The sequence below is a fragment of the Urocitellus parryii genome, chromosome 10, assembly GCF_045843805.1.
Source record: "Urocitellus parryii isolate mUroPar1 chromosome 10, mUroPar1.hap1, whole genome shotgun sequence".
Lineage (NCBI taxonomy): Eukaryota > Metazoa > Chordata > Mammalia > Rodentia > Sciuridae > Urocitellus > Urocitellus parryii.
Genome location: NC_135540.1, coordinates 81,068,544 through 81,094,710, shown reverse-complemented (window position 1 = coordinate 81,094,710; position 26,167 = coordinate 81,068,544). Strand labels below are relative to the sequence as shown.

Below are 26,167 nucleotides of genomic sequence, written 5' to 3'. Positions count from 1 at the left end.
AGACATGCTTTTGTAATCTTATATTAAAGCATAGCAGCATATTTACTTCAACAGTCATTATTTAATTAAGAACATTAGCATTCACATATATCATGCCTACTTCGCCACAAAATACAATATTAAGACTTAGGAATAAAGATGAATAATCAAGTTGAATGTATTAAAAGCTTAAATATAATAGTTACTATGTATATATAATACATATAATAATTTATTTTAAATTTATTACTGTCAACATCTACTGGAATATATGCTACCTGAGGTTAGGGACTATATCCTGTTTATTAGTATATCCCCAGGGTTTGAACAGTCTAGGCATTCAATAAATTGTTGAATGAATGAATAAACAAAATAACAATTAGGTAGAATTCCTGTTAAGTGCTATTTTCCTTGCTTAAGTTTTGGGGAGCTTCATTTTGAGGTACATAGAAAATCCAAACAAAAGTAGAAAGGAATAAATATAATTATGAGTAACAACATAGTAGTGAACAATTAAATAATGCACAGACAAAGCAATATGTAAAAAATTGCAGTTTGGCATGGCCTAAATGGTATAGAAGAAACTCAAAGAATTTAGAAAGGTCTTTGTGTTTTCTGAGGTCAGATATCTCCAAATGAGGCTACCTGAAAGAGAATTTCTTCCGATGGAAACTCTACGTTTACCCAAGGGTTTAATAAGTAGTTCACCTCTCCCTCCACCATCCAGAAAGAGAGGTAATGGTGCCCCATCCAGTAATCAGCAAGTGAATGGACAGAGAAGACTACAGTATTATCTGGAATGTGAAATGCATCATGACCATGTGGAGAGTTAAAGGGTTTATGTAAAGATAGCTGCTTTGTATTATTCAGCACTGAGTGGATTTCGGAGAGATATAGTTTCATTTGAAGCTATCACACTGCTAAAGGAACATTCACTCATGAGCAAGTCAGTGTTGTAGACATTGATAATAAATGGTTAATTAGACAACAGGCATATCTCAACAAACTGCTTTTCAATACAGAAACCAGAATTATAAATATGTAAACAAGTAATTGCAGACAGAGGTATGATGCTGTGAGAATAATCAAGTTGATATTAAGTGGAAGGAACCCAACAGATAGGGCATTGAATTAGTCTCTCTGAGAAGGAAATACTCTAACTGAAACTTGAGTAATAAGGCAGACGTGGAAGATATTAGAAAAGAACATTCCAGGCAGAGGGAACAGCAAGTATAATGGATCTAAGACAGGAAATAGCCTGGCCTGTTCAAGAAGTAGAAAGAAGATCAATGTGGTTAGATTATAGTGACAGCAGAGAAGGGAGTAGGGAGGGTGTAGGCCAAGGAGACTCTAAAAATGGCTTTCAGTTTTATTTAAATATGATAGGATGTCATTGAACAGCTTTATTTAACTTAAGTTTTTAACTTAATAACATCACTGAAGAAGTTGAAAGATCTTCTGGGAAAAACAGAGTGGGGCTTGAGTAGATGGAGCCATGATATAAATGAAGTAAAAAGATTGCTGAGGTGTGGATAGGGTGAAGGCTTTGCCCAACCCTTCACATTCAAAGACTCTGCAGCCAAGACGAGCAAAGTCGACATAAATTCTATGTATTCAGGTTTCAGGCAGTATGTTGGCATTAAACTTACAGTATGATCAAAAGTATGTAGTTAGATTAAATTTAGCAAGAATATTCTAGATCCTCAAAGTTTATCCAGCACCCACAACTGCACAGAAGCTAAATGAAATTTTCAGGCTACTGAATATTCAGTGTGACCTAGAGGTTCTGCTGGAAATACCTGCTGTCATAGCCTAAGGACTTAAGCTGAACCATGTGAAGGGACAGATGCTATTATATGCTCAAGGTGACCTTAAGTGTAAGAAGTACTACTGACTGAAAGACAGGCTCCATCTTTCTACCAGCCATGAAAGGTCACACTCAAATTTCAGCTATTGTCATTAAAATCTAATATTTTTTGATGATTAAACTGAATCATGTAGTGTATTAAACACTTTATATGCATTATTACACCTAATATTTACAATGAACAAGCAACACACTTATCTTCCCTACTTTGCTAATTAGAAAAGTGACTAAAGAAAGATAAGTAGTTTTCCCAAGATAAGAACTCTTTGTGACAGAGCTTGTTATGATTTAGAGATGAGTGTTCCCCAAAGCTGAAATGATCAGATTATGATAACTGTGACCTGGTCAGAGGATTAATCCATTTGATGGATTAGTAATTTGAAAGGACCACCATGTTGGCTATTAACTGTGGGCAGGTGGGGCATGGCTAGAGGAGATGGGTCACTGCGGACACAAGCTTGGGAATTATATCTTGTCCCCAGCTCCTCCTTTGTTCTTTCTGCTTCCTGGCTACTGCCCGGTGTAGGCAATGGTCCTCTGCCATGCCCTTCTGCTGTACTGCTCTGCCTCACCTTAGGCCTGGAGTGAAGGAGTCAGATGACCATTCACTGAAGCTCTGAAACCATGAGCCACAATAAACTTTTCCTCCTCTAAATAGTTCTTGTCAGGTATTCTGGTCAGAGCAATGAAAATCTAACTAATACCGAGTTGAAGTAAAAAGCCCAAATTTTCAGATTCTTGAGCCCATTTTTTTTCACCATTCTGTTTGCTACCATTCTGAAAGTGAAGAAATCCTGGAGGGGTTATCAATGAGTGATACATTAAAAAAAAAAAAAAAGAAAAAGAAAAAAAAGTGCCAATCATGAGCCAACACATAAGGTAGAACCAGCGCGTAACTTGTCCAAGTTCACCAGTCTGCAGTATCATTAGCTTATGGATATTGCCCAATAATGGGCTATAGACTCTTTTCATTTGCATATCATTTATTTTAATATCTAGCAGAAAATTCAAAGGTATCTCCCATTTCTTCCACCACCACCCCTCCTCTGCCATTTCCCTCATCATATTCCAAAGGAGAAGTGAAGACAGGTCTCAGGATATGTAACTAGCACGAGTGGTACTGGCCATTTGTTATGGTTTATATGTGAGGTATTCCCAAAAACTAACACATAAGACAATGCAAGAAAGTTTGGAGGTGAAATGATTGGATTATGAGAACCTTAACTTAATCAGTGTATTAATCCATTGAATGGATTGATTGGGTGGGAACAGCAGGCAAATATGGTATGAATTGAGGAGGTAGGTCACTGGAGGCAGCCTTTGGGATTTGTATTTTGCCCCTGGTGTATCAGAGTCTTTCTGCTTCCTGATTGTCATGTCCTGAGCTGCTTTTTTCCTCCACACCCTCCCATCATGATGTTCTGTCTCACCTGCAGCCTAGAGCAATGGAGTTGCCATCTTTGGGACTAAGACCTCTGAAACCATGAGCCCCAAATAAACTTTCCCCCCTTCTAAAATTGTTCTTGTCAGGTCTTTTGGTCATGGTGAAAAAAAAAAAAAGCTGGCTACAACACCATTCCTTCTCTTTTTCTTGCTCATACACTAAGAAAGACTGAGGGAAACAGATTAGGTTCTTTCATCTTGGTCCTACAAAAGATACTCTGGCTTGTTTTCTTAGCAAGACTTTCTTATCATTAGGCTAGTAAACAAAGATTTAGAAGAGGGTATGGGAGAAAAGGAGAGGGAGACAAGGTCCTCTCTGCCAATATGAGTGTCGTCAATCACTTAGGACAATATTTAGAACAGGCAGAAAGGTGTCATTTATGTGATTTAGCTTAGGTCAACTATGGATCTTGTAACAACAACAACAAACAAAAAAAAATGACTCATTTTTTTTTTTTTTTTTTTTTGCATTTTGCTGTGGTTTTATTCCAGAATGACAGAAATTATTCACATAGGTAAGATTAACTTTGTTTTAAAAATGACTCATTTTAAAAGAGTGCCCAGTTGTCTGAATTATTTTCTTAGCGTCTTTTTGAGGAAGATTGTTATCGTGCAGGTTTTAGTTGCTTGAGGATATAATTTTGAATCAAATATAATCTTAATACAACCTTAGATGTAACTTACACTTATCATAGTGATTTTACAATTTTATAATTATTTTGTTCCTAAAAATATTACCTGCTTATGCTATAAATTGCTGAGCCTGAGTGACTTAACTGCTTACCTGGACAGCATAACAATATATTCAGTGGTTGTATTGGAACATCACATTGGATTTTAAAATGATATTTGCACAGGGACCTTGGTATGGTTACTTCAAGCTTTAGGATTTTTAAGATCTCCAATATAGAGACTGATATTTCCTGCTAGGTAGGAGAAGTTACTGCCAGTGACTTGACCACAGAGACAAGGCAAATTGAATAGCTTGGTTTTCAGCTGAGATGCTTACCATCAAAGATGGTGCACTGATTCCCTGTGGTATGTAATATAGTGAAGTGGGTACTAGTAAGGATCTTGGTTATGCAAAACTTTATATATTTATAAAGTGTTTACCGTTATTGGGTGCTAGCTATGTGTTTAACAAGACACATTCCTGCCTGAAACATTCTCACATTCTAATATGTATTTACATATTAGATGTTGTAAGTGGTAATTTGGTGTAGTGGAAAGAAAGAGTCTGGACAGGGTAGGATCAGAAACATCAAAGTCTGCTCCCAGTTCTGCCATTATCTAGATGCAACCACAGATAAATAATTAGAGTCTCTGTGACTCAATTACCTCATTTGTAAAAGGAAGGGAGAAGGATTAATGGGACACGTGAATGGTTCTAAAAATATAACAGGCAAAACCAATTGTCTTGAGGCTGTTCTAGTTTGGTGTTTTCCAATAATTCTGGAATAACTTGTGTGCTTAATAAATATTAAATTAAAATAAAATCATCTTAATCTTCTCCTTCCTGTGCTCCTAAATCCTGAAAGATCTTTAAACCATTCAAAACTCTTATGCATTATGTTAGGAGAAAAGAAAAGTCCAAACAAACCCTAAGAGTAAGCATGAGATAAAAAGAACTGTCCTTAATCCTAGAGTCTCTAATATCCAAAACATGCAGGATGTGGTTTAAGGACAGTGTGCAAATACAGAATTGTGTTCTCAATTTTTATTAAAATAATAATAATAAATGTATGTTTATCTTTTTTATCTGTCCATGTAAAATACTTTTGTTCCTATCCCCATGATAATTAAACCACAATAACCCAGTAGCATTTCTCTTTAAGACAAATACTATCTTATCTACTTTTAATGATATTCAAAATACCAAGTCACATAAATCCTTTCTGTCTCTTCAGTCTGTTTCCCCATTTTATGCACACATTTCAAAATGTGAACATTTTTGATAGACATAACCATGAAAGTAGTAAATACTATACTTTAATAGAATAAAACATCTACCATCTAGTTCATATTTTGATTGTGGGTAACAGTAAATGTCAAATTCATGAATTTCCATGAAAACGATACTTCTTATTAATACCAACAAGGCTTATAAACTAACATAGTGACTTTATCTATTTTCCAGAATTAAGCTACTAAAATAAATAAGTCTGTGTGTAAGGGTTTTCACAAAAGTTATCTCATTTGCAACTCACAGCAATCGTTTTGCCATCTGAAAAATGGGAACAACAATGATAACTCTAATGTATCAGGCTTGAGAGGAGGCCAGGATTTTCCTTGCTGACACTGTGCAAGCAAGGAAATCAAATGAGCTGCTCTGGTATCACTGTGCAAAGCAGAGCTTGGACTCTTATTTCCTTGAAATACAATCAGAGGGAGTTTCAAACAGGAATTCCAAGGAGAATCTCTCTTAAAAACCATTTATTCTCCCTTGGGAATTCTCATCCAAAGGTAGTTTTAAAATGACCATGAGCAACAATCTGTTTTTTTGTAAGTTTACCTTATTTTTGTTTGTTTGTTTGTTTGAGCTATATTATAGCTCAGTAAGTACATAGGAAAGAACTTACTAGACTGCCCACTTTACAGATGAAAGAAACAAAGCAACAGCTTTGTTGACATGAGATGACATGGCCCCTATGAAGGTTTGAGGGAGTGGGAGGCAAATTCTGGACTCTTAGAGTTCCTTGAGATTTCCCTTTGATTATATGTCCTTTTTGTGCCTACAGTTGGCCCATGAACTCACCAGTACAAAAAACAGTATTTCCTTACCTAGACATGACAGGAGAAAAATATGTTTTCACCATTGTCAAGAACATTCTTTGCTGTTCCAGACAAGGACTTGTCATTGTCTTAGTAAATACTTCCTAATGATGTACATGATGAGGACACGCTATGATGATTGACCAATAAGAATAATTAATTACAATAGCTATCTTTAATGATATTTAAAAATAGCTGTTGTAATTAATTTAAAAAGCTAGAAAGTATAGTAAACCAAAAAGGATATGAAGCTGTACCATTTGCCACTAACCAATTCACAATTCATTTAGAGGAAAATGAGTTTCCATGGAAAAGGCAATGGATTCAAGGCAATTCACAGGCACCACCAGAACAGTCCATCCAGTAAGCAGTGTGAGGCTTTGGAAGAAGCAGCATGTTGCTATGGGCTGGGATGCTCAGGAAAGGCACATTGTAAAGGGAAACATGAATGGGTCTTTTAATTTATGGATTTGAGATAGTAGAATTGGTCAAATACCTAATTTCAGCAAATGAGGGTCACTATTTTCTCTAGCTTGTAGGAAGTACATCCAGTTAATACATTTAAAAAGGTGATGAGTCAGTAAATTTTATTTTTATTTATTTAGTTTAATACTGGGGATTGAACCCAGAGGCACTTAACCACTGAGCCACATCCCCAGCCCTTTTTATTTTTATTTATTATTTTGAGACAGGATCTCACTAAGTTGCTTAGGGCCTTGCTAAGTTTGTGAGGCTGGCCTTGAACTTGTGATCCTTCTTTCTCAGCCTCCCAAGCTGTTGGGATGACAGGCATGAGCCACCATGCCCAGCAGTAAGAGTGGAATTTAAAGAAGCATAAACAGAATTGGTGGGTAACATTACATGTCAAATTTATGACTTTCTTATGAAAATGATACTTATTATTGACATCAACAAGGCAAATAGATTATTTTTTAAAATTTTACAGAGTTAAGCCTTTATAATTTCACAAAAGTTATCTCATTTTCACATCAAATTTTAGCTTTTTTTTTCCCTTTTTAATCAGGACTGATAAAACCAATATCTCAGCTTGATAATTTTTAAAAATCAGGGCAACTTAATCATCTGTTTCAAAAGTGGATCATTTGTTTCAAAAGTGGATCAATTTTATATAGCCATAATTTTTTTATATAGCCATAATTTAGGGAAAAATAATTCCAGTATAAACACTAACAATTATGATTCTTGAAATGGTTGAAGGCCTAGAATTGTATTATATTCTACAGAGATAAAATATGTGGAAGAGTAATGCTTTAAGTGAGAACTTTTGTTTTTTTAAGCAAGTAATTTTACAAAGTAAAAGCAGTTAAAATTTAAAACAAACAATAAGGTTATTTGGTTTTCTAAGAGAAATATGAAACATTACAGATATACACCTGTAATCTCACCCACCAAAGTGGAAGTTTACAAGTTTGAGTCCAGCACCACCACTTTAGCAGAACCCTATTTTAAAATAAAATTTAAAGGACTTGGGATGTAGCTCAGTGGTAAAGCATGAGTTCAATCTTCTATATAAAAATCAAAACCAAAAACAGCTAAACCTCCTTAAAATAGGAGGCTGAGGATACAGCCCAGTGGTAGGGCACTTGCCTAAAATACCCAAGTCTCTGGCCTCAACCTACAGAAAAGAACAAAAAATTTCTAGATATCACATCTAGGATGTAGAGTCTCAAAGACAATAGCAATAGCAAATAAGGTAGGGTGAACAATGGCCCTTCATAAATGACCTGCAATCTGTGAATATATTATCTTACCTGACAAAAGGGGTTTTGCATATGTGCTTGAAGGTTGAAGACATTGAGATGCAAAGATTATCTTGGGTAATCCGGGTCAGGTCACTGTAACTGTGAGTCATTTAAAAGGAAAACCTTCCCAGTTGAGGTCAGGGAGGGAGATGTGACTGCTGAAGAAGGGTGATGCAGTGCTTTGGGAACTGCATAAAGGAAGTAACCCTGAGCCAAAGAATGTGGGAAGCCTCTAGCAGCCAGGAAAGGCAAAAACACCAGTTCCCTCCAGGAGTTTATAAGAAAGAACTCAGCCTTGATGATGCTGATTTTAGCCTGAAAAGAACCATGCATAGTGATGGGCACCTATTATAATCCCTGCTGTTTGGGAAACTGAGGCAGAAGAATTACAAGTTTGAGACCAGCCTCAGCAATCTAGTGAGACCCTCAGCAATTTAGTGATACCCTGTCTCAAAATTTTAAAAAAGATCTGGGTATGATATAGCTCAGTGGTCAAACTCCACTAGTGGGTTTAATCCCCAATACCAAAATTAAATAAAAGAGCCATGCCATATTTCTCATCTACAAAACTATAATAATAAATTGTGTTGTTTTTAAGCTGCCAATTTGGTAATAATCTGTTGCAAATAGCATAGAAAACAATACAATAATAAATTTAAATTACTTGATATAAGGAGTTATTTAAATATTAGTTATAATCAGGAATTACTTTGAAGAATTAAACAGTATATTTATAATAAATAATTTAAAATAAATAATAAATAATTAATAATTAATACTTTAGGCTTTATGCAAAGGTGCTGAACCAGTTTAAGAATTAACATAGATAATGAATTAAGAAAATAGGCCCAATTATTGAGAAAATTTTCAGTGTGAAATATGTAAAGGCACCAGAAATTGAAAAATAAATGGAGAAAAATGATCAAATGGTATCACACAGTAATATAAAATACAAAGTACTTTGTAATTGTGCTCTATTTGTGTAATAATAATTATAATGCATTCCACTGTCATATATAAATAATTTTTTTTCTGTCCTTTGAAAAAAGTACAAAAACAAAACAAAGTACTTTGTATTTATCTCCTGGCTTCCTAAAATCTATTCTCAGAAAAGGATATCCCTTAATCACCCTAAGGAATGAGGGGTATTTTATCTAAAAAGGAATTAAGTCTGGTCCATTTGATTCTTAATGCTTTTATAAAAATTACCACAGACTTGATGCCTTAAAGCAACAGAAATTTATTCTCTCAAAGTTCTAGGTGCAGGAAATCCCAAATCAAGGTGTTGGCCATACATGTTTTTAATCTCCCTTTGCCTCTCATATAAGGACACTTGGGATGGCATTTAGGGTCCCCCCAAATAATCCAAGACAATCTGTTCATTTAAAGACTCTTAATACTTACACCTGCCAAAACTTCACAATATAACTAGCACCCACAGTTTCATTTATTGTTGTTTAATTTGGGTTTTACACTAAATTATCTTTGGTTTATTAAATGTGACTAGCCCCTTCACTTGCTGAAATAGAATCCTGATTTTAATAACATCCTTAGGTGATATATGTGTACATTAAAACTGGAGAAGAACTACTCATGAAATATTTGAAGATGACTTTGTCAGCATTTGGTGAGTGAACAGATGAAGTGACTGACAGTGAAAGAAAGTAAGGAGTAAATTGGAAGGCAGAATAGTAGAACTTAACCACACTTTTCAATTGTAAAGGAATAAAGTTTTTAAGTGAAAGGAACAAAGGTTAAACTTCCAGAAAAAGAATGGCAGAGATATTTTGAGCCAGTATGTCACTGAAATCTCTGAAATTATTCTCTGTAACTGGCTACTTGTGTTGAGAGCTGCAAGTCTCTCCTTCATTGAGTTACTGATGACAAATGAGCATTCTTTCTCTGTACCAAGTCAGCATTAAAACACAGAAGAGAACACACACCTCACAAGAGAACTGTAATTCTCAAAATGCACTGCCCTAGAGCAGTAGAATCTACACATCACATAACTTACTAGCAATGCAAATTCTGGGACATCATCCCAGATTGACTAAATCAGAAGCTCTGGGGTGCGACACAGCAATCTGTTTAATAAGCCCATCAGGTGATTATTATGTAAATTGAGAGAACTACTCAGTAAAATGAAGAAATCAGAGAGAAAAAAAATAGCAAGATAAATCAAACTGAGAAGCTTTTGGAAATTGCTTTTTATGATAAACACAGTTGGTTCTGTTTTCTAACACATCAAGAAGAATAAGAAGGAAACATGATCAGTTTGTGGTATTCCATGATATTACATTTTCCTCAAGCTAGAACACCATTTCTCTCTTGCTCTTAGTAGAACAATTTCTCAAACATTATCTAAAAAAAGATGATGTTTTTATTTTCTCATTTCCAAACTCACTTTTAATCCATCACAGTTGACTTCATCATCTACTAAAAATGCTTTTTGACAATATGATCCATATTATGGATCTTATCAAAGCTTCAGCAACGTGAAACACAACTGGCTACTCTCTTTGCTTTGGTCCATGCATGCTGGAAACACCCTCAATTCCATCATTTAGCAAATATTTATCAAGAGGCTAGCATATACCAAGCACTGTGCAGGATATTGCTAATAGAGTTAGAACAAATTAAACATAAGTCCCCATTTCTGTGGACCCTACAATTAAAAAGAGGGGGAAAGGGCTTTTTAAAACAAGAAAATAAATAACAGATAGATAAAGCTGTTATGACAAAAATGAAACAGGACAAAGACAGCTTGGGGTGTGTGTGCTATTTTAGTTAGAACGATCAGGAAAGACTCCATGAAGAGTAGAATTTTAGCAGAACCTATATGAAGTGAGAGACCAAGCTTTTAAATGTCTGGGAAAGATTATTTTAGGCAGAGAAAATATCACACAAAAGGGCACAACAGCAGAAACAATTTGACCAGATCCCAATATAGTTAGAGTTAGATACAGTGAAAGTGGTAGTAATTGAGATTCAAAGGATATGCAAGGATCTGACCACGTATATTGATGGTAAAGGAATTCCTCAGTGGATTAGAATGGACAACTGTAATTCATAGGGAATCATAACACTGAAAAAGTGAGTGGTTCCCAGGTGCCAAAGGGATTATTGCATGTTTCTAGAGTATTGTGAGTTAGAAAGTACAGAGATGGATGTCAGAAAGATGAAAGACAAGATTTTGGAACCACGTAGTAACCATAAAGAACCATATAGAACCATAAAGAAAAAACATTTATTGTAGGAAATGCAGAAGAATATCACTCAATGCAAAAGCATTTGTGCCAAATAAATACCCATTTATATATACTGGTATATTTCTGAAGTCATTAGTTTTCATTAATTCATCCACCACTGTACCAATGATGTATGCTTTAGTTATTATAACTTTATTATATCTAATAATACAAGTTCTACTATTTTCCTCCTTTTCAAAATTATCTTTGCCACATCCGGCTAACGGAGCCGAGTCCGGCGAGAGACGGCGAGGTTAAGAAAAACACAGGACACCAAGGTTCTTCATCCAGGAGGAAGCGTGCGCGCTTTATTATCAAAGTTTATTCCCTTATATACCTTCTATAACTGCAGTGGAAATTTAGCCAAAACAGGGGAGGAATAACACATGCTACTCTTGGGTTACCGTGACCGTCCCTTATCAGGAAGCTCCGAGAAGGCCAAGATGTTCCCAAAAAGGCATATATGTCTGAGGCAGATAAACAGAAAACTGCAAGCCTGCATCATGACCCTGTGAGCTGGCCACTTTGACATGCAGAACAAGGAACTGGGGGCTGGGCCCCGGGGGCCAGGGAAGGCCTGCTACCAGCAATCTTGATATTCTTAACCATTTATTCTTCAAGGTATAATTTTAAGTAATCAAAAATATCCCTTTAAAGCCCGGAGAGGTGGCACATGCTTGTGATATGCTTGTAATTCCAGATATTCAGGCCTGTATCAGCAACTTAGCAAGTACCACAACAAGTTACCACAAACTTGTCTCGAAGTAAAAATTAAAAAAGGACTGGGGATGTAGCTTAGCATTAAAGTGTCTCTTGGTTCAATCCCTTATAGGAAAAAAATTACCCTGTGGTATTTTGCTTAGAATTTCAGTACATTTATTTTATGGTAACTTTTCTTCTTTTCTTCATCTATGTAGTCTCTTGGTTTAGTTTTTTTTATGTTATTTTAGGAAAAATTTTTCACAAAAAGTATTTGGAGAAATGTTATGATTTTAGTAAAAGTAAAAGGTACAGTATGAATAAAGATTATATGCATAATAGCTAATGATATATTACTACTGTAAAACCAAGCTATTATTTTTTGTATAGATATTTTGTGTTAGATCAACTTATTGAACTGTATTGTTTTCCAGTTCATTGTCTTGGATTTTCTGAATAAATTATCAGTTTACATAACAATATGATAATTTCATTTTCTATTTTCAAATATTTGTTTTTTAATTTTTTTTCATATTATTTTCATTCACTAAAACTTCCAGAAGATTTTAGATGCTAATGATGGGGCCAGATATTCTCAAGTTATTCCTGTCCTCACAGTTAATGCAAAAATGTAAAGAAACAAATAAAAAACTCATTTCTGACATTTCAACTATGGATATATCTTACAAACTGGGAGAGAAAAAAAATAATTTCTTTCAGAAATAAAATCCCCAGCTGTTGCAAAATTAAAAAGCCAGCTACATGCAAACTTCTAAGTCTTCATGATGAATTACTGTGGATTGCAAAAGTGGTTGCAATTCTCCACCTCATCCCTTATCCATGCCCCTTTCCCCAGAGGCTTGGCAGCTTCTCCCATCAAGAGAAGATCAGGTCAGTCTCCCCAGCCTCTTGAATCTGGGCTGGCTTTTGACCTGCCTTAGTCAACAGTATGGGGAAAATAGTGTGCTCTTTCTGAGCCTGAGCCTGCAAGAGGAAAGAAAGGTCTTAAAGCCTGGAAGATCCTGTGAATAGTGAAAATATATGTATCCAACTGCAATTGAATAAGAGGACATAGAATTTAAAAGTAATTACCATCATGAAAATTTCATAAAATAATTTGTTTCAGAGATATTCATAATGACAGACCTTTTGAAAAGGTAAAAAACCACTGTTGGTCCCCAGAGAACTTAGACTCCATTTGCAAAATCATCTCTCTTCTGAAAAGAAGAGAAGATTCCTTAAAATTAATGATTCATTAGAGTATTCAAATTAGAGTTTTAAAATTCTAGGAGATAAAAATTCCTTCATTTGTCTCTTTCAGAGAACACATGGGCAGTCTCAGAGGGGCAGCACAAGAATTTAGCTTTGTTCCACAGCTCTCCTTTCCCAAAATGGATGTTTCAGTTTTAGCAAAGCAACATACTGCTTAGTATGCTTTTTCTTGTTCTTGTGACTTTGGCTTTGCTGTAGTCAAAGTCCCATTTCAATGTATCAGGTTTATGTCTCCTCATTAGTATTTGGCAAGAGAAATCAGGCAACACATGTACTCAACTTATAACAAGTTTATGAATTTGTATTTTAATCCACTTCTGGGAAAAGACAAGCAGCCAAAGATCTCAATGATATATTAATGGTCTAAATTTTACTTTAATTCATCTTTTTCCAATGCACAAAATGTAATGAGGACCTAAGTACTTATTCCATAAGCTTTTTTCAGCTAACTTTGGTTCACTATTAAGGTCACAGCCGATCTCAGTAAAATTTCAGATTCTACACGCTCCATAGTGTCCTAGTCCCCACCTCTGTATCAGTAGCAATGTATCTTGCTGTTTCTCAGTTGCTTCTTCTTGTGGGGGATTTTTGTTTTGTTTCCTTTTACTTTCTTTTAGTGGTTGAACAAAAACTAGTGCTTCCTTTGTGGTTTTCTAGTAAATGTGGATCAGTATTCTTAGCTTCAAATGAATATTATCTGATTTCTTAATACTTTTGTGGTTAAACCTTAACTTGTTCTAGAGAGGATTAAAAAGACTAATCTAAGGGAAAATGCACATTTTTGAAGTCTTCTTTTATAAATATAACGTCATTTAAAAGATCCCTTTAATACGTATAGTTTTTATATGCCTCTTGGGAAATTAACTGTGCTAAAAACTGTTATTCTAATGAAAAAGACCATATATTTTATGATTTTGTTTGTATGAAAAATCCACAAAAGGCAGTCTATAGAGACAGAAAATTGATTAGTGATTGCCTGTAGGCGGGAATAAAGATTACTGCAAATGGTCATAGGGAATCTTTTTGAGGTGATGAAAATATCCTAAAACTGCATAGTGTTCCAGAACTCCATAAATTTACTAAAAATAATTTTATTGAACATTTATGCCACCTAAACTATACCTCAATCAAACTATCATTAAAAAGGACAAAAAATGTTATTAGAGAAACCTAAATGTATCTAAATTTTCTCAATTATTTGAAAACAATGTAGGGCTCTGAATAATGTAGCTCTTCATTACTGAACTAGGCTAATATAAACCTCATTCATCAAGGGCTCTCTTGACCTGTTTTGCCCATTCTGGATACCAGAATCAAGGCTTTATTGTCAATTAGGTTCATACTGTTTATATGTATGTAATAATACCTGAAAAGCACGTTTCCATTTTAATTTAAAAATACATCCAAAGTTTTAATTTAAAATGACTAAAAGAAATAATGGAACCATGTATTGCACGCTAAACATAATTGTGGCTCACCTAGGCAAAATAGAACTCTGAAAGGAGTATTCCATTTCCATATGCCTAAGGAAATGATAAAACTTATCACAGTATAAATCAATAGCACCAGAAATAGCAAAAGTTTTAAAAAGCAATAGATATACTATTTATTGTTTACCTTGTGACAAGCAAGTTAAATGCTTAGCAGAAATATATTTATTTTATTCAAATACCACTTCTAATGGCAGATGTTATTATGCCCATTTTATAATAAAGGGAATAAAATCATAAAAAACATAATTTACCTATGTCACGCAACAAGTAGTTGGCAGAGCCAGCATTTGAATCCAAGTCTGTTCATCATACACTCAGTAAGAACACAGGTGCCCCTCTCTATCAGTATATCCTTTACTCAAATTCTCAATTCTTTCAGCTCCAACATTTATAAAATGAGGATAATGATACTATCTCAATATTATAGAATTTTTAGAAGATTAAATAAATAATGAAAATAAAGATTCTAATTCTTTTCTCAGAACATTGTGGCCTCTTAATGATAGCAAGTAATATTTGTAGTAGAAATAACTGCAATTCACTTTGGAGGAAAATATATACTAAATAAGTTAACCAAGATTGTTAGCTAGCTAGCTTTATTCTAATTATCAGCCAACTCACAAAGTACAAAATAAACCAGAGAGTAAAATTTCAACCAGCCTGCCAGTTCTTTACAACTGTCACCTCTTCTGTTCCATTATTGATACTGTATTGTCACTTCTTCTAATCCCATAAGCCCATACTGTTCTTTTATAATGATGTACTTCTAAATTCAGATGTTGAGGTTTAATCTCCGAACATTCATCAGCAATTACTACACATCAATACTTCCAATCAAATTTGAAATAATTTCATGAAATATTTTGTTTATTAGGAAGATATTTCATTTTACCCAGTTATATTACTTAAGATTTCCTTCCTGTGATCAAAATACCTAACAAGAACAATTTAGAGGAAGAAAAGTTTGTTTTGAGCTCATGGTTCAGAGATTCAGTCCATGGTCGGCTGACTACATTGCTCTGGACCTAAGGTAAGGAAGGCATGCCCATCAAGGTGGAAGAGCACAGTGGAGAAAAGTTGCTCTGCTCATGTCTGCCAGTAATCAGACAGAGCATAAGTAAGAGACAAAAATAAAATCCCCAAGGGCATGCCTCTAGTGATCTGGTTTCTTCAACCATGCCCCATCTGATTACAGTTACCATCCAGTAATTCATCTAAATTATTTATCTATCACATGGATTAATCTACTAATGAGGCTATAACTCTCATACTTTAATAATTTCACATCTGAACAATTCTATATTGTAACATAAGATTTGGGAGGGGACATCTCATATCCAAACCATAGCATTCTGCCCCTGGCCCCCAAAAGCTTTTGTTCATCTCACAATGCAAAATGAATTTAGTACATCTCCAAGAGTTTCCATAATTTTAACAGTTCTAGGATTGCCCAACAGTCTAAGTCCAAAGTCTGAAGGAACTCTTGTGAACTTCTGCAAATATCAAAATCAGGTTATATACATTCAATGTACAATGACACAGTAAAAAATCCAATTTCAAAGGAAGATATAGGGACATAGAAATGAGGGATGGGACCCAAGCAAGACTTAAACCCAACTGTGTAAAAAAGTTCTGCAGCCCCATGTCTGGCATTGGGGCACATGGAGGCCAGATGTGATCAACAAAGAGCTTGGGCAGCCCTGCCTCTATGATTTTGCTGATTGTAACCCACGTGTCCTTTCTCTCAGACTGGCTCTGTCCATGGCCATTGTCTTTACTTGGCAGGCATCCCACATTACTGGTATTTCATAATTCTGAGGACCCTCATTCCAGCCTTGGCTTCCTTTTCACAACTTCACACATTGCCCTCTCAGAGGCTGTCTGCAGGGATTCTGAACTGGCCACACTTTGCTTGGCTTCCCAGGCCTTCCTTTGAAATCTCAAGGGAAGCCTCGAAGACACCTAACTCCAGCATCCAGCTTTCCTGCAAAACCAGCAACATGTAAATGGTACCATGGTCTGCCACCAGCTCATGCAGTAGTTGAACCATGCCCACAGTGGTTTCTGAGTGCCTGGGTGATGGAGTATGGTGAAATGAACCCTGGAGAAACATATTTCAAGGTGGTTCTGGTGCCATGATTCACTTCTGAAACCAAAGTCTTTCAAATTACTTTTCACTTCTACATTCTGAAGCTGTTGTGGATAGCATGGTACTGATCCCTGAAATGATCTCACTACCTCTTATCCTGTTGATCTATAAAAGGTATTTAGTATCTATTTAGTGCTGGTAATATCTTCAGAAACCATGCCTTCCTAGAACATGTACTTCTTCTCTGACCAAACTGCAAGTTTTTTTGAATCTTCTTCCCTGCCTTGTGTTCCGATTGTTCACAGTAAAACAGTTTAAAAGATGCCACAATATCCATATCACTTCCTAAATTCTGTGCTGCCTTGAAATTTCCTCATCTAGATTAATTAGTCTATCTCCTTTAAATATAGCCTCCAAGAAAGTCTCAGGACTTGGGAAAAATGTAGACAAGTTAGTTATTTGCCATAATATAACATGAAACGCCTCTAGTCCAATTCCCAATACAGTCCTCATTTTCCTATCAAACTTCATGAGCAGAGTCCTTACTATCTACAGTCCTATTGGAATTCTGGTCTTTTAACACCCTCCCCACCCTGACAACCAACAAAAATCACCCATTAAAGCTCTGCTTTCAATATTCTAAGGCTTTTCCAGCCTGCATCTCCCATTATTCCAAACTCCTCCTATGAACCAGTTCCAAAAAAGCTTCGGAACCACATGGTTAGGTTAGTCACAGCAATAACCTGGTTCCAAATTCTGCGTTAGTCAGCTTTTCATCACTATGACCAACATATCTGACACTAACAACTTAGCAGAGGAAAAGTTTATTTTAGGTTCAAAGTTTCAGGGGTTTAATCCCTGGTGGGTCAGCTCCCTTGTTATGGGCCTGAGGTGAGGCAGCACATGGTGGAAGGGTGTAGCAGACGAAGTTGCTCAGCTCATGTTAACTGGGAAGCAGAGAGCACAAGTGAGAGAAAAAAAATATAATTCCTAAGGGCATGCCTTCAGTGACCTATATCCTGGATTCACACCTTACCTAACTAGATTTACCACCCAGATAGTGCATTCAAATTGTTAATCCATCAAATGGATTAATTCACTAATGAGATTATAACGCTTATAATCTAATATCTTCAACTCTGAATATTTGCTCAACACAGAAACTTTTTCATGGGGAACACCTCATATTTAAACCATAACACCAACATTTATTTATTTCACTAAAAGTATCTTTTAAAATATACTTATACATTTGTGTTCACATTCTTGGAAAGACATGAACAAATTTATTTGCCCTGTACAAATTTGTGTGAAAAGGAATCCATGTGATTGATTATCTTTTCTTGATTTAGAATTATAAAAAAAATCACTGAAGTATCTTTGCCTATTGAAAATAAAAGAAAACAAGGTACTATGGTTTAACACCACAATTCCAATTGAGAAAGAAAGAGTATGAGATAGAAGATAAGACCCTGATAGCACCTGAATTTGAGTTAAGCAATTCCATGGAGACAAAAGGAAGGGATCATTTCGTTTCTCTATTGGGTTTAGTGAGAAACAGAAAGAAGGAAGAATATGAAAAATTGGTTAACTAAATTCTTGGGTCCAAGCCAAATTTTGGTGGTTTATTTTTTTGTTTTGCTTTGTTCTATTTATGATTGAAACTTGCTGAATTTTTCAGTAGCCTGGTCTGTCAGCAGTATCTTGGGTCCCTTGGGCCTTGCCTGCAGGGCATAGAACTTTTAAGTAGAGGAAATATATTAGAAGTTTGATTGACTTGCCCCAGGATGTATAGTGAACCTAGAGGAACTCAACATTTATACTCAGTTTGGCCTCACTTGAAATTCTCTAGCATCAGAAAACCCAAATATTCACAAAAATCACATAATAATCCCTTAACACTCAGAATTGGAGCAGAGATTGGAAATATATTTAATCAGATTTACATAGAAAGGGAGCTTTGTATACATAATAATGCAATAATGAAATTATGAATAGTGGAATGTATATAATTTTAGTTCATCAGTCATTTCATCCATAAGAACATTGAAGAGAAAAGATGTTTAGGTAGTTACCTAAGATAAACACCATGTGTTCAGGCTTGTGTTTTCAATTCTTTAAAATCTATATTAATATTATAATATGTATGCATTTATTCTCTGCATATCCTAGAAATTAATAAGAGAGAGGAATTTACCATACTGATGATGACTTTTCTATTTATCCTTGTAGTTATGTCTCTTTTGCTTTAAATACTTTGAGGTTTGGTTTTCAAAGCCTCATTCAGGTTCAGAATTGTTATATCTTTTTATGAACTTAATCTTTTATCATTCTGTAGTGAATCTTCATCTCTAGTAATGCTTTCTGCATTAAAGTACTTTTTGTCTAACATTAAAATACTGATAGCAGCTCTCTTTGAGATGGAAATTCACACTGACATCCTTTGATCATTCAACTTTCAGCTTTTTAGTGCTTTTATTTTTTTGTCATATTTCCCACTCTAATAACTTTTATTTTTAACTTAAACATTTGGTCATTAATAATTATTGTAATTACTTAATTATTTTAACTTATTCCTATCGACAGTAGCTTTCAAAGTCTACCAAAATAAAATACCACAGACTAGGTAGCTTAAGCAACATAACTTTATTTTCTCACAGTTCTAGAAACTAGAAGTTCAAGTCGATCAGGGTTTTGGCAGTTTGGTTTTCTTCTTAGGCCTCTCTCCTAAACTTCAGATGGCCCTCTTGCTGGAACTTCACATAGTGGTTTTCTCTGAGCACATGAACCCCTGCTATCTGCGTCCAAATTTTCTCTTAAGAGGACACCAGTTAGATTGGAATAGGGCCTATGCCAACAGACTCATTCTAGCTTACTCACATCTTTAAATACTCTATCTCCAAATAAAATCACGCACTGAAGTACTGGTGATTAGGTCTAAAACATATAAATTTGGTGAGGACAAAATGCATCCTATAACACTGTCAATAAATTTATTTGTCCTGCCTCTTCTATATTTTTCCCTTTTAGTTCTTATATTTCATTATGTTTTGTCAAGTGAATCTTTCTTTAATAATTGGAAGGTGATGTACATTTGATCCTCTTTGTTAATGATAGTCTTAAACGTATAGAAACATCTCTATCAGATTCTAAAGTTAATTCCTCTATGTACCCTCATTTTGAAGAATTCAAGGACAAGCAAACACATTAACCATAATTGCTCACTCCAAACATACATGACTATTTCAAAAATTTTAGACATAACTTATTGTAGAGGTAATTATTATTGTTTTATGCTGTTTAGATTTGTTTCTATTTACCTGTATACTCATAACTTTCTTCGATTTTAATTCTTTTATCTTTGATTTTCTAGCTGGAATCACTTCCTGAAATATATCTTGCAGATTTTTTTTTTTTGAGCAAGAGACTTCTGTTAGTCAAGTCTCTCACTTTTTTTTTTTTTCATTTGAAAATGTCAATATCTTGCTCACTAGAAAGATAGAAAGATGTTTTCTTAGGGAGTACAATTCTGGAATGGTTCTTATTTTCTCTGGGTACATCAAAGATATTATTTCAGTCTTTTTGTATTTCTCAGTTTTATGTTGAGTCAGTAAGTCCTATAAGCCTCTGAACCTAAAAGATTGTAATTCATGACCACAAGGTCATGAAATCCTTTCTTAAATTTTCCTTAGGTTGGGCAAATACCTGCAGGACAAAACCAACTTTAGGGTTCTACTCTTAGGGTTCCTGCTTTTTTTTTTTTTTTTTTTTACTTTGTCTTCTTGCCAGGGCATAAATGTACTTTAAAAGGATTTTTTTGTTGTTGTTGTTGTTGATTTTTTTTTCAGGTTTCATCCAAAATTTAATCCATTTTTAGTACAAAGGTAGTTTCAATATATACTTTGCCATTCTGCTGGTAGATCTCTCATTGAGAGAGGAAGAAGAATTTTTCTGTTAATGGAATTCCATTTGGAAGTATAGGGCTCATTTTCATTCTCTCTTTTCTCTCTCTCTCCTCTCATCCCCCACCCATTTCTCCCTCTATCTCTCTCTCTCTCTCATCCTTGGTGAGAAGAGGTCAAGCACCTTTAGGACTCTCATGTGGACAGCAGGGTTAGTTATTGATTTAATGGTATGAGAGTTCCAAGCAGTCTCTTTGGATTACTATTAATATAGAAATTGTGCCACAGAAACTAAAAAATAAATGGCTAAAAGCATAGGGAAATCTAAATTACTTTACCATGGAGTTATGTAGGGAAAACAAGGACTAAGAATTCAAATCTGCACAGCATTGAACACAGGGATAACAATGAATGCTAGCCACTCCTGCAAAATCTATGGAAAGTGACACATTGTTCCCTTGATCCCAGACCTGCTTCAAAAAATCCTTCTCAGCACAGTATTTCCAGTGCCCAATTCCAAACAACCAGACAGGCAAGATGAAATCTATTAGCAGAAAATTGTATCTCTATTCTGTCATTTTTCAGTGGGGATATTGTTAATAAGATGTTTCTTTAGCTGCAGTAGGAAAAAAGAACCTTTTCTGTTTTCTAACTTCACTATGGAAAAGAGGTTTGGTTTCCAAAGCTTCCTAAAGTCACCCACGTTAGTGTTTCCTACAGTTGACTGCCCAAAAGACCCAACACAAAACAACCCAGTTACTTCTGAGGAGAAAAAGGAGTCTCGTAGGTTCTTCCAGATATATAACTTTGCCATGAAATTATATAATTCATTCTAAATTTGAAAATAAATGCATTCTGAAGTTTTCCAGTTAGAATAGGGTTATTTTCCCTTTTGTTGTTGTTGGTGGTGGTGGTCTTGTTTTCTTTGAACTTGAGATAAAAAAAAAATACTGTTGATTTAAAAGAGGAAAGACTATGGTCTGACATTTCACTCCCTCATTTCCTCTTTAGGGTCTGGACTATCTACATTTCACTCCCTCATTTCCTCTTTAGGGTCTGGACTATCCCCCTTTCCCCATGGGCTCCTATTCTACTTCTTTACATGGCCTGCTTCTCTTCTCCTTCAATCTTGGTTTAACAGCTTGCCCTCTTCATGGTCTTTTCTCATTATCTAAAGTTGCCTTCATTACCAACTCAATCTGTCCCTGATCTCCTTCTTTTTCACTTAATTGCATTTATTACCTACCAGAAGTTTGCTTTCTGTTTTTATTCTCATAACAAAATATGGGCGGTCTGGACCTTGTCAGTTTTATTTATTACTCTATCTTGGCACCTATAATAGTGCCTGACATGTGGAAGGTGCTCAATGATATTTGTGAAGAAATGAATATGAATGAGAAATATTTCAGAGAATACAGCTTACTATGGAATATTGACCTATGAAGTTATTTTATAAAATGATTTTTTATTCTCATGGATATGTTTTATTCTCTGTTATACCTTGATAACAGAAAATCTATAGTATTTCAAATGGGGAAAAAATGTAGTAGTTAGAAGGACAAATCTATGACCCTGAGTTTGAATCTCAATTTTGCAATTTACTAGCTCTGAGACATTGAGCATCTCATTTTTTTTATGTAAAGAAATGACTAAAATGAAGATAATAATACTGAAGAGAAAGTAAATAAATTTATGTATTTCAAACACTTGAAATAATGTCTTCTTAGTAAAAGTATTATAATGGTATTTTGATATTGCTTTACAAAATTACTATAAATGTGCATTATGTGCATACTCAGTTAAATTTTATAAGTGTTAGGAGAAAAGAGTAGTACCTATCTGTTAACATCATTGTAAAGATGAAGCATAAAGCACTTTTGAAACAGAGCTTGGCATATATAATGCTCAGCAACTGTAGCTTTTGTTATAATATGCAGTGTACTCAAATGACTTTTATTCCTTTCCCTTTCCTTCCTCTCTCTCTCTCTCTCTCTCTCTCTCTCTCTCTCTCTCTCTCTCTCTCTCTCTCTCTCTCTCCCAGTCTGTGATCTTCATTCGTGATAAAAATTCTCATGGACAAGAAGTGTCAGGATATATTGACTACGCCCACAGACTCAAGACTCAAGATTTTGAAGTCTACTTTAATGGGAAAAGAAGACTTCTTCCAAGGCCCACAGATCTGAGGTACATTGTGTACATAATCCTTACATCTGCAGTGGCAGGGATGAAGCATTTTTCTTTTATATTCTATATTGCACTTGGAACAGTAATGTACATATATAAGGAATTTGATGACTATGAACTTTTAAAAAATTCTAAAATGGGAAATGAGCATAGATGCATTTCCCCTTTTTAATAATCTGAAAAAGATAAAACTCAGATTCAAGGTAAGTCAATTCTCAGCAACATTCATATTATACATTAAGAAGAGCCTAAAATTTTCTGGCTTCATAAGTCTCTTACCACTATGTGGGATATTCTGCCTAGAAGCCTCAAAATATGTTATCATCCCACTTTCTTGATCAATAGCCAAAGTGCAGGCCACTGACCACCTCACCCAGTTTTTCTCTTCACAGTTCTGGAGTTCCTTCACATCTAACTTTTTTTCCCCCTTGGGGGGCTGCCTGAAGGGGAAGAAAAGGAGAGGAAGATAGCAGAGAGCAGAGGAAGAGAGCAGAGAGAAAGAAAGAGAATAGAGAGTGTGAGAAAGAGAGCAGAGAGAGGAGAGAAAGAAGAGGAAGAGGGCAGCCTAACTTTCTTTTAACTGAAGGCCCTTACCCTTTCCTCTAGCTTCCTCATCCCAGGTGCCTGGACCTACTCTACACTGTCAGTCATTGACAGAATGATCATTCTTCCCTCTTCTGAATGGCACTTAAGCAAAAGCTTTTTGTTCACCTATTTCTACCTCACCATAGAACCCCAAAATAGTAGCAGCATTCTAATTTCACTCCCAGTACTGTATTCAGGTCATTGTTTGAGATTTGTATAAGTACTCCCCTCTGAGAACCCTGTGACACTCTATTTATCCTTCTTGCTATTGTCTAAAGACTCACTAACCCATCACCACTTTAATGGACTTCTCACTTTCCTTTCTAACCTAGGTGTATAGCATATTATTTAATTTCTCTCTTACAATAATCTCCACTGCCCATGTCTTTTTGTCCTTTGGCGGTGTCTATTCTACAGCATCTCAAAGCAGATTGATCTAGATCACTTCTTCACTGAACCTGTAGCTGTACCCTGGGACAGTGTTGAAGGAAAATCTTGGAAACTTTACAAAAATGTGCATGGCTGCTCCTAATAACTTACGGTTTTCAAACTCCACTGGGCACTTTGTGACACTTAAAATTTATGTTCAAAATTAAACTCATTATAGGCCATGGAACCTGCTGTGTCTTTTGTAAATCCTATCTTAGCAAATGGTGCCACCTTTAAAACTGAAAGCATCAACCCAGCATAGTATTGACATTAAAACAGACTCATAGACCAATGGAACATAATGAGAGTCCCAAAGTAAACCCACACATCTATAGACAAATTAATTTTTTCCAAAGATGCTAAAAACATGCATTGGAGAAAGGGTAGTATTTTCAATAAATTATGCTTGGAAAATTGGATAATCCAATGCAGAAGAAAAATTAAACTAGAACTTTTATCTCTTACCAGTTATAAAAATCAGCTCTAAGCAGGTTAAAGATTTAAATTTAGGACTTAAAACTATAAAAACTACTAGAAGAAAACAAAGGAAATGTGTCAGAACATTGCAGTAATCTAACAGTTTTTGAATAAGACCTCAAAAATACAGATAATCATATATCTACAAAGATTTGATATCTAACATATAGAGGGAACTTTAAAAATATAATAGCACAAAATAACTTGATTTTAAAATAGACAATATACCTAAATAGGCCCAAAAAAAGAAATACAAATGGCTAACAGGTATATGAAAAAAATATTCAACATTACTAATCATCATGGAAAAGCAAATCAAAATCACAACCAGACATCAGCCTTGGGCTGGGATTGTAACTCATTGGTAGAGCGCTTGCCTAGCATGTGTGAGGTACTGAGTTTGATCCTCAGCACCACATAAAAATAAAAAAAAATAGATAATAGTTGTGTCCATCTACAACTAAAAATATTTTAAAATATATCAATCTTACTGCAATAAGAGTGGCTGGGTTAGTGAAAGGGAAAGACTACAGTTCTTCCATTTGCACTGCCTTATATCCTCTTTAGGGACTGTACTACCTACCCACTTTTGCCCATAGGCTCCTATTCTAATTCTTAACATGCCCTGCTTCTTCTCATTTTCAATATCTTGACCTCATATCATATCTTTTCTCCTTATCTAAAGTTGCCTTCACTATCAGCAATTGATTCTGTAGGCTCTCAACATAAACAGGATGTGATGAGGATATGGAAAAGCCAACACTTGTGCACTGTTGATGGAAATGTAAATTAGTACATCCATTTTGGAAAACAGTATGGAGGTCCTTCAAAAACTTTAAAATAGAACTGCCATATGATCTAACATTACTGGATGTTTATCCTTTATCCAAAGGAAATAAGAGACATTTCACTCCAGTGTGTATTGCAGCACTCTTCAGAAGGGCAAGAGATGGAAATAACTGAAGTGTTTACCAGCCTGTGAATAGATAAAGAAAATGTATTACATATGTAGAGTACCATTCAGCCACAAATATATGAAATCTTGTCACTTATGCCAACATGCATGGAACCGGAAATCATTATGATAATTGAAATAAGCCAGGCACAGAAAGACAAGTACTGTATGCTCTCACTCATATATGCAGTCTGAAAAAATGATTTCATAGAAGGTGAGAGTAGAATGGTGGTTACTAAAGTCTGGAAAATGTTATCAATGGTACTAAGTTAGAATTAGAAATAAGAATTGTGTTGTGCAATTGCACAGTTGGGTGACTACAGATTACAGTAGTGCACTGTATATTTCAAAGCCTATATGAAAGTACTTTGAATATTTTCATCAGAAAGAAATGGTAAATAGCCAAAGAAATAGTTATAAACTTTATATATTTAAGCTTTATACAATGTATACATATCAAAATATCACATGCTATCCCACTATATGTACAATTGTACTTTATACATCAGTTAAAATAAATTTAATTCATAAAAATATATTAATGAAAGCAAAATTCAGATGTTATTCCATGCCTCTTCCTCTCCATTAACACCCTCATAATTAATAATTTATTAAAAACACTAGATTTTGTTACCTTAACAGCTTTGTTTATATTAAAAACAAACTTAAAGCATACCATTTCACTTGCAAACACTTCTGTCTTTATATCTGTTAACATTTTACAAGAAACATCATGATCTTATATAACAAAACAATTAATTAATGTCACCTTGTACCTAATTACTCTTGGTTCATATTTCATTTATTGTCTCAAATTTTTACAGTGGGTTTGACTAACCAAAATTTAAATAAGATTGTGTTTTTTATTCTATGACCTTCAACCTTTTTACAACATGTTCCCCTCCTGCTTTTTACCTCTGTGCTACTGATTTACTAGAGAAACCTTTATCCCCAAACATCTCACAATCTCAACTTGACTGATGACGCTCATGTTGTTTGCTACAATCTAT

The 26,167-nt window shown here is 34.9% G+C and overlaps 1 protein-coding gene across 3 annotated transcripts in view; it reads left to right on the top strand.

Annotated features, from left to right (window-relative positions):
* Cfap299 (cilia and flagella associated protein 299) overlaps positions 1-26,167 on the top strand; it is a 615,462-nt gene that overhangs the window by 494,301 nt on the left and 94,994 nt on the right. For all 3 annotated transcript variants that reach the window (XM_077803588.1, XM_077803587.1, XM_077803586.1), the window contains one exon: positions 22,569-22,711. In XM_077803588.1, coding sequence (XP_077659714.1) covers positions 22,569-22,711 — 143 coding nt within the window. The remainder of the gene's footprint in view (positions 1-22,568; positions 22,712-26,167) is intronic.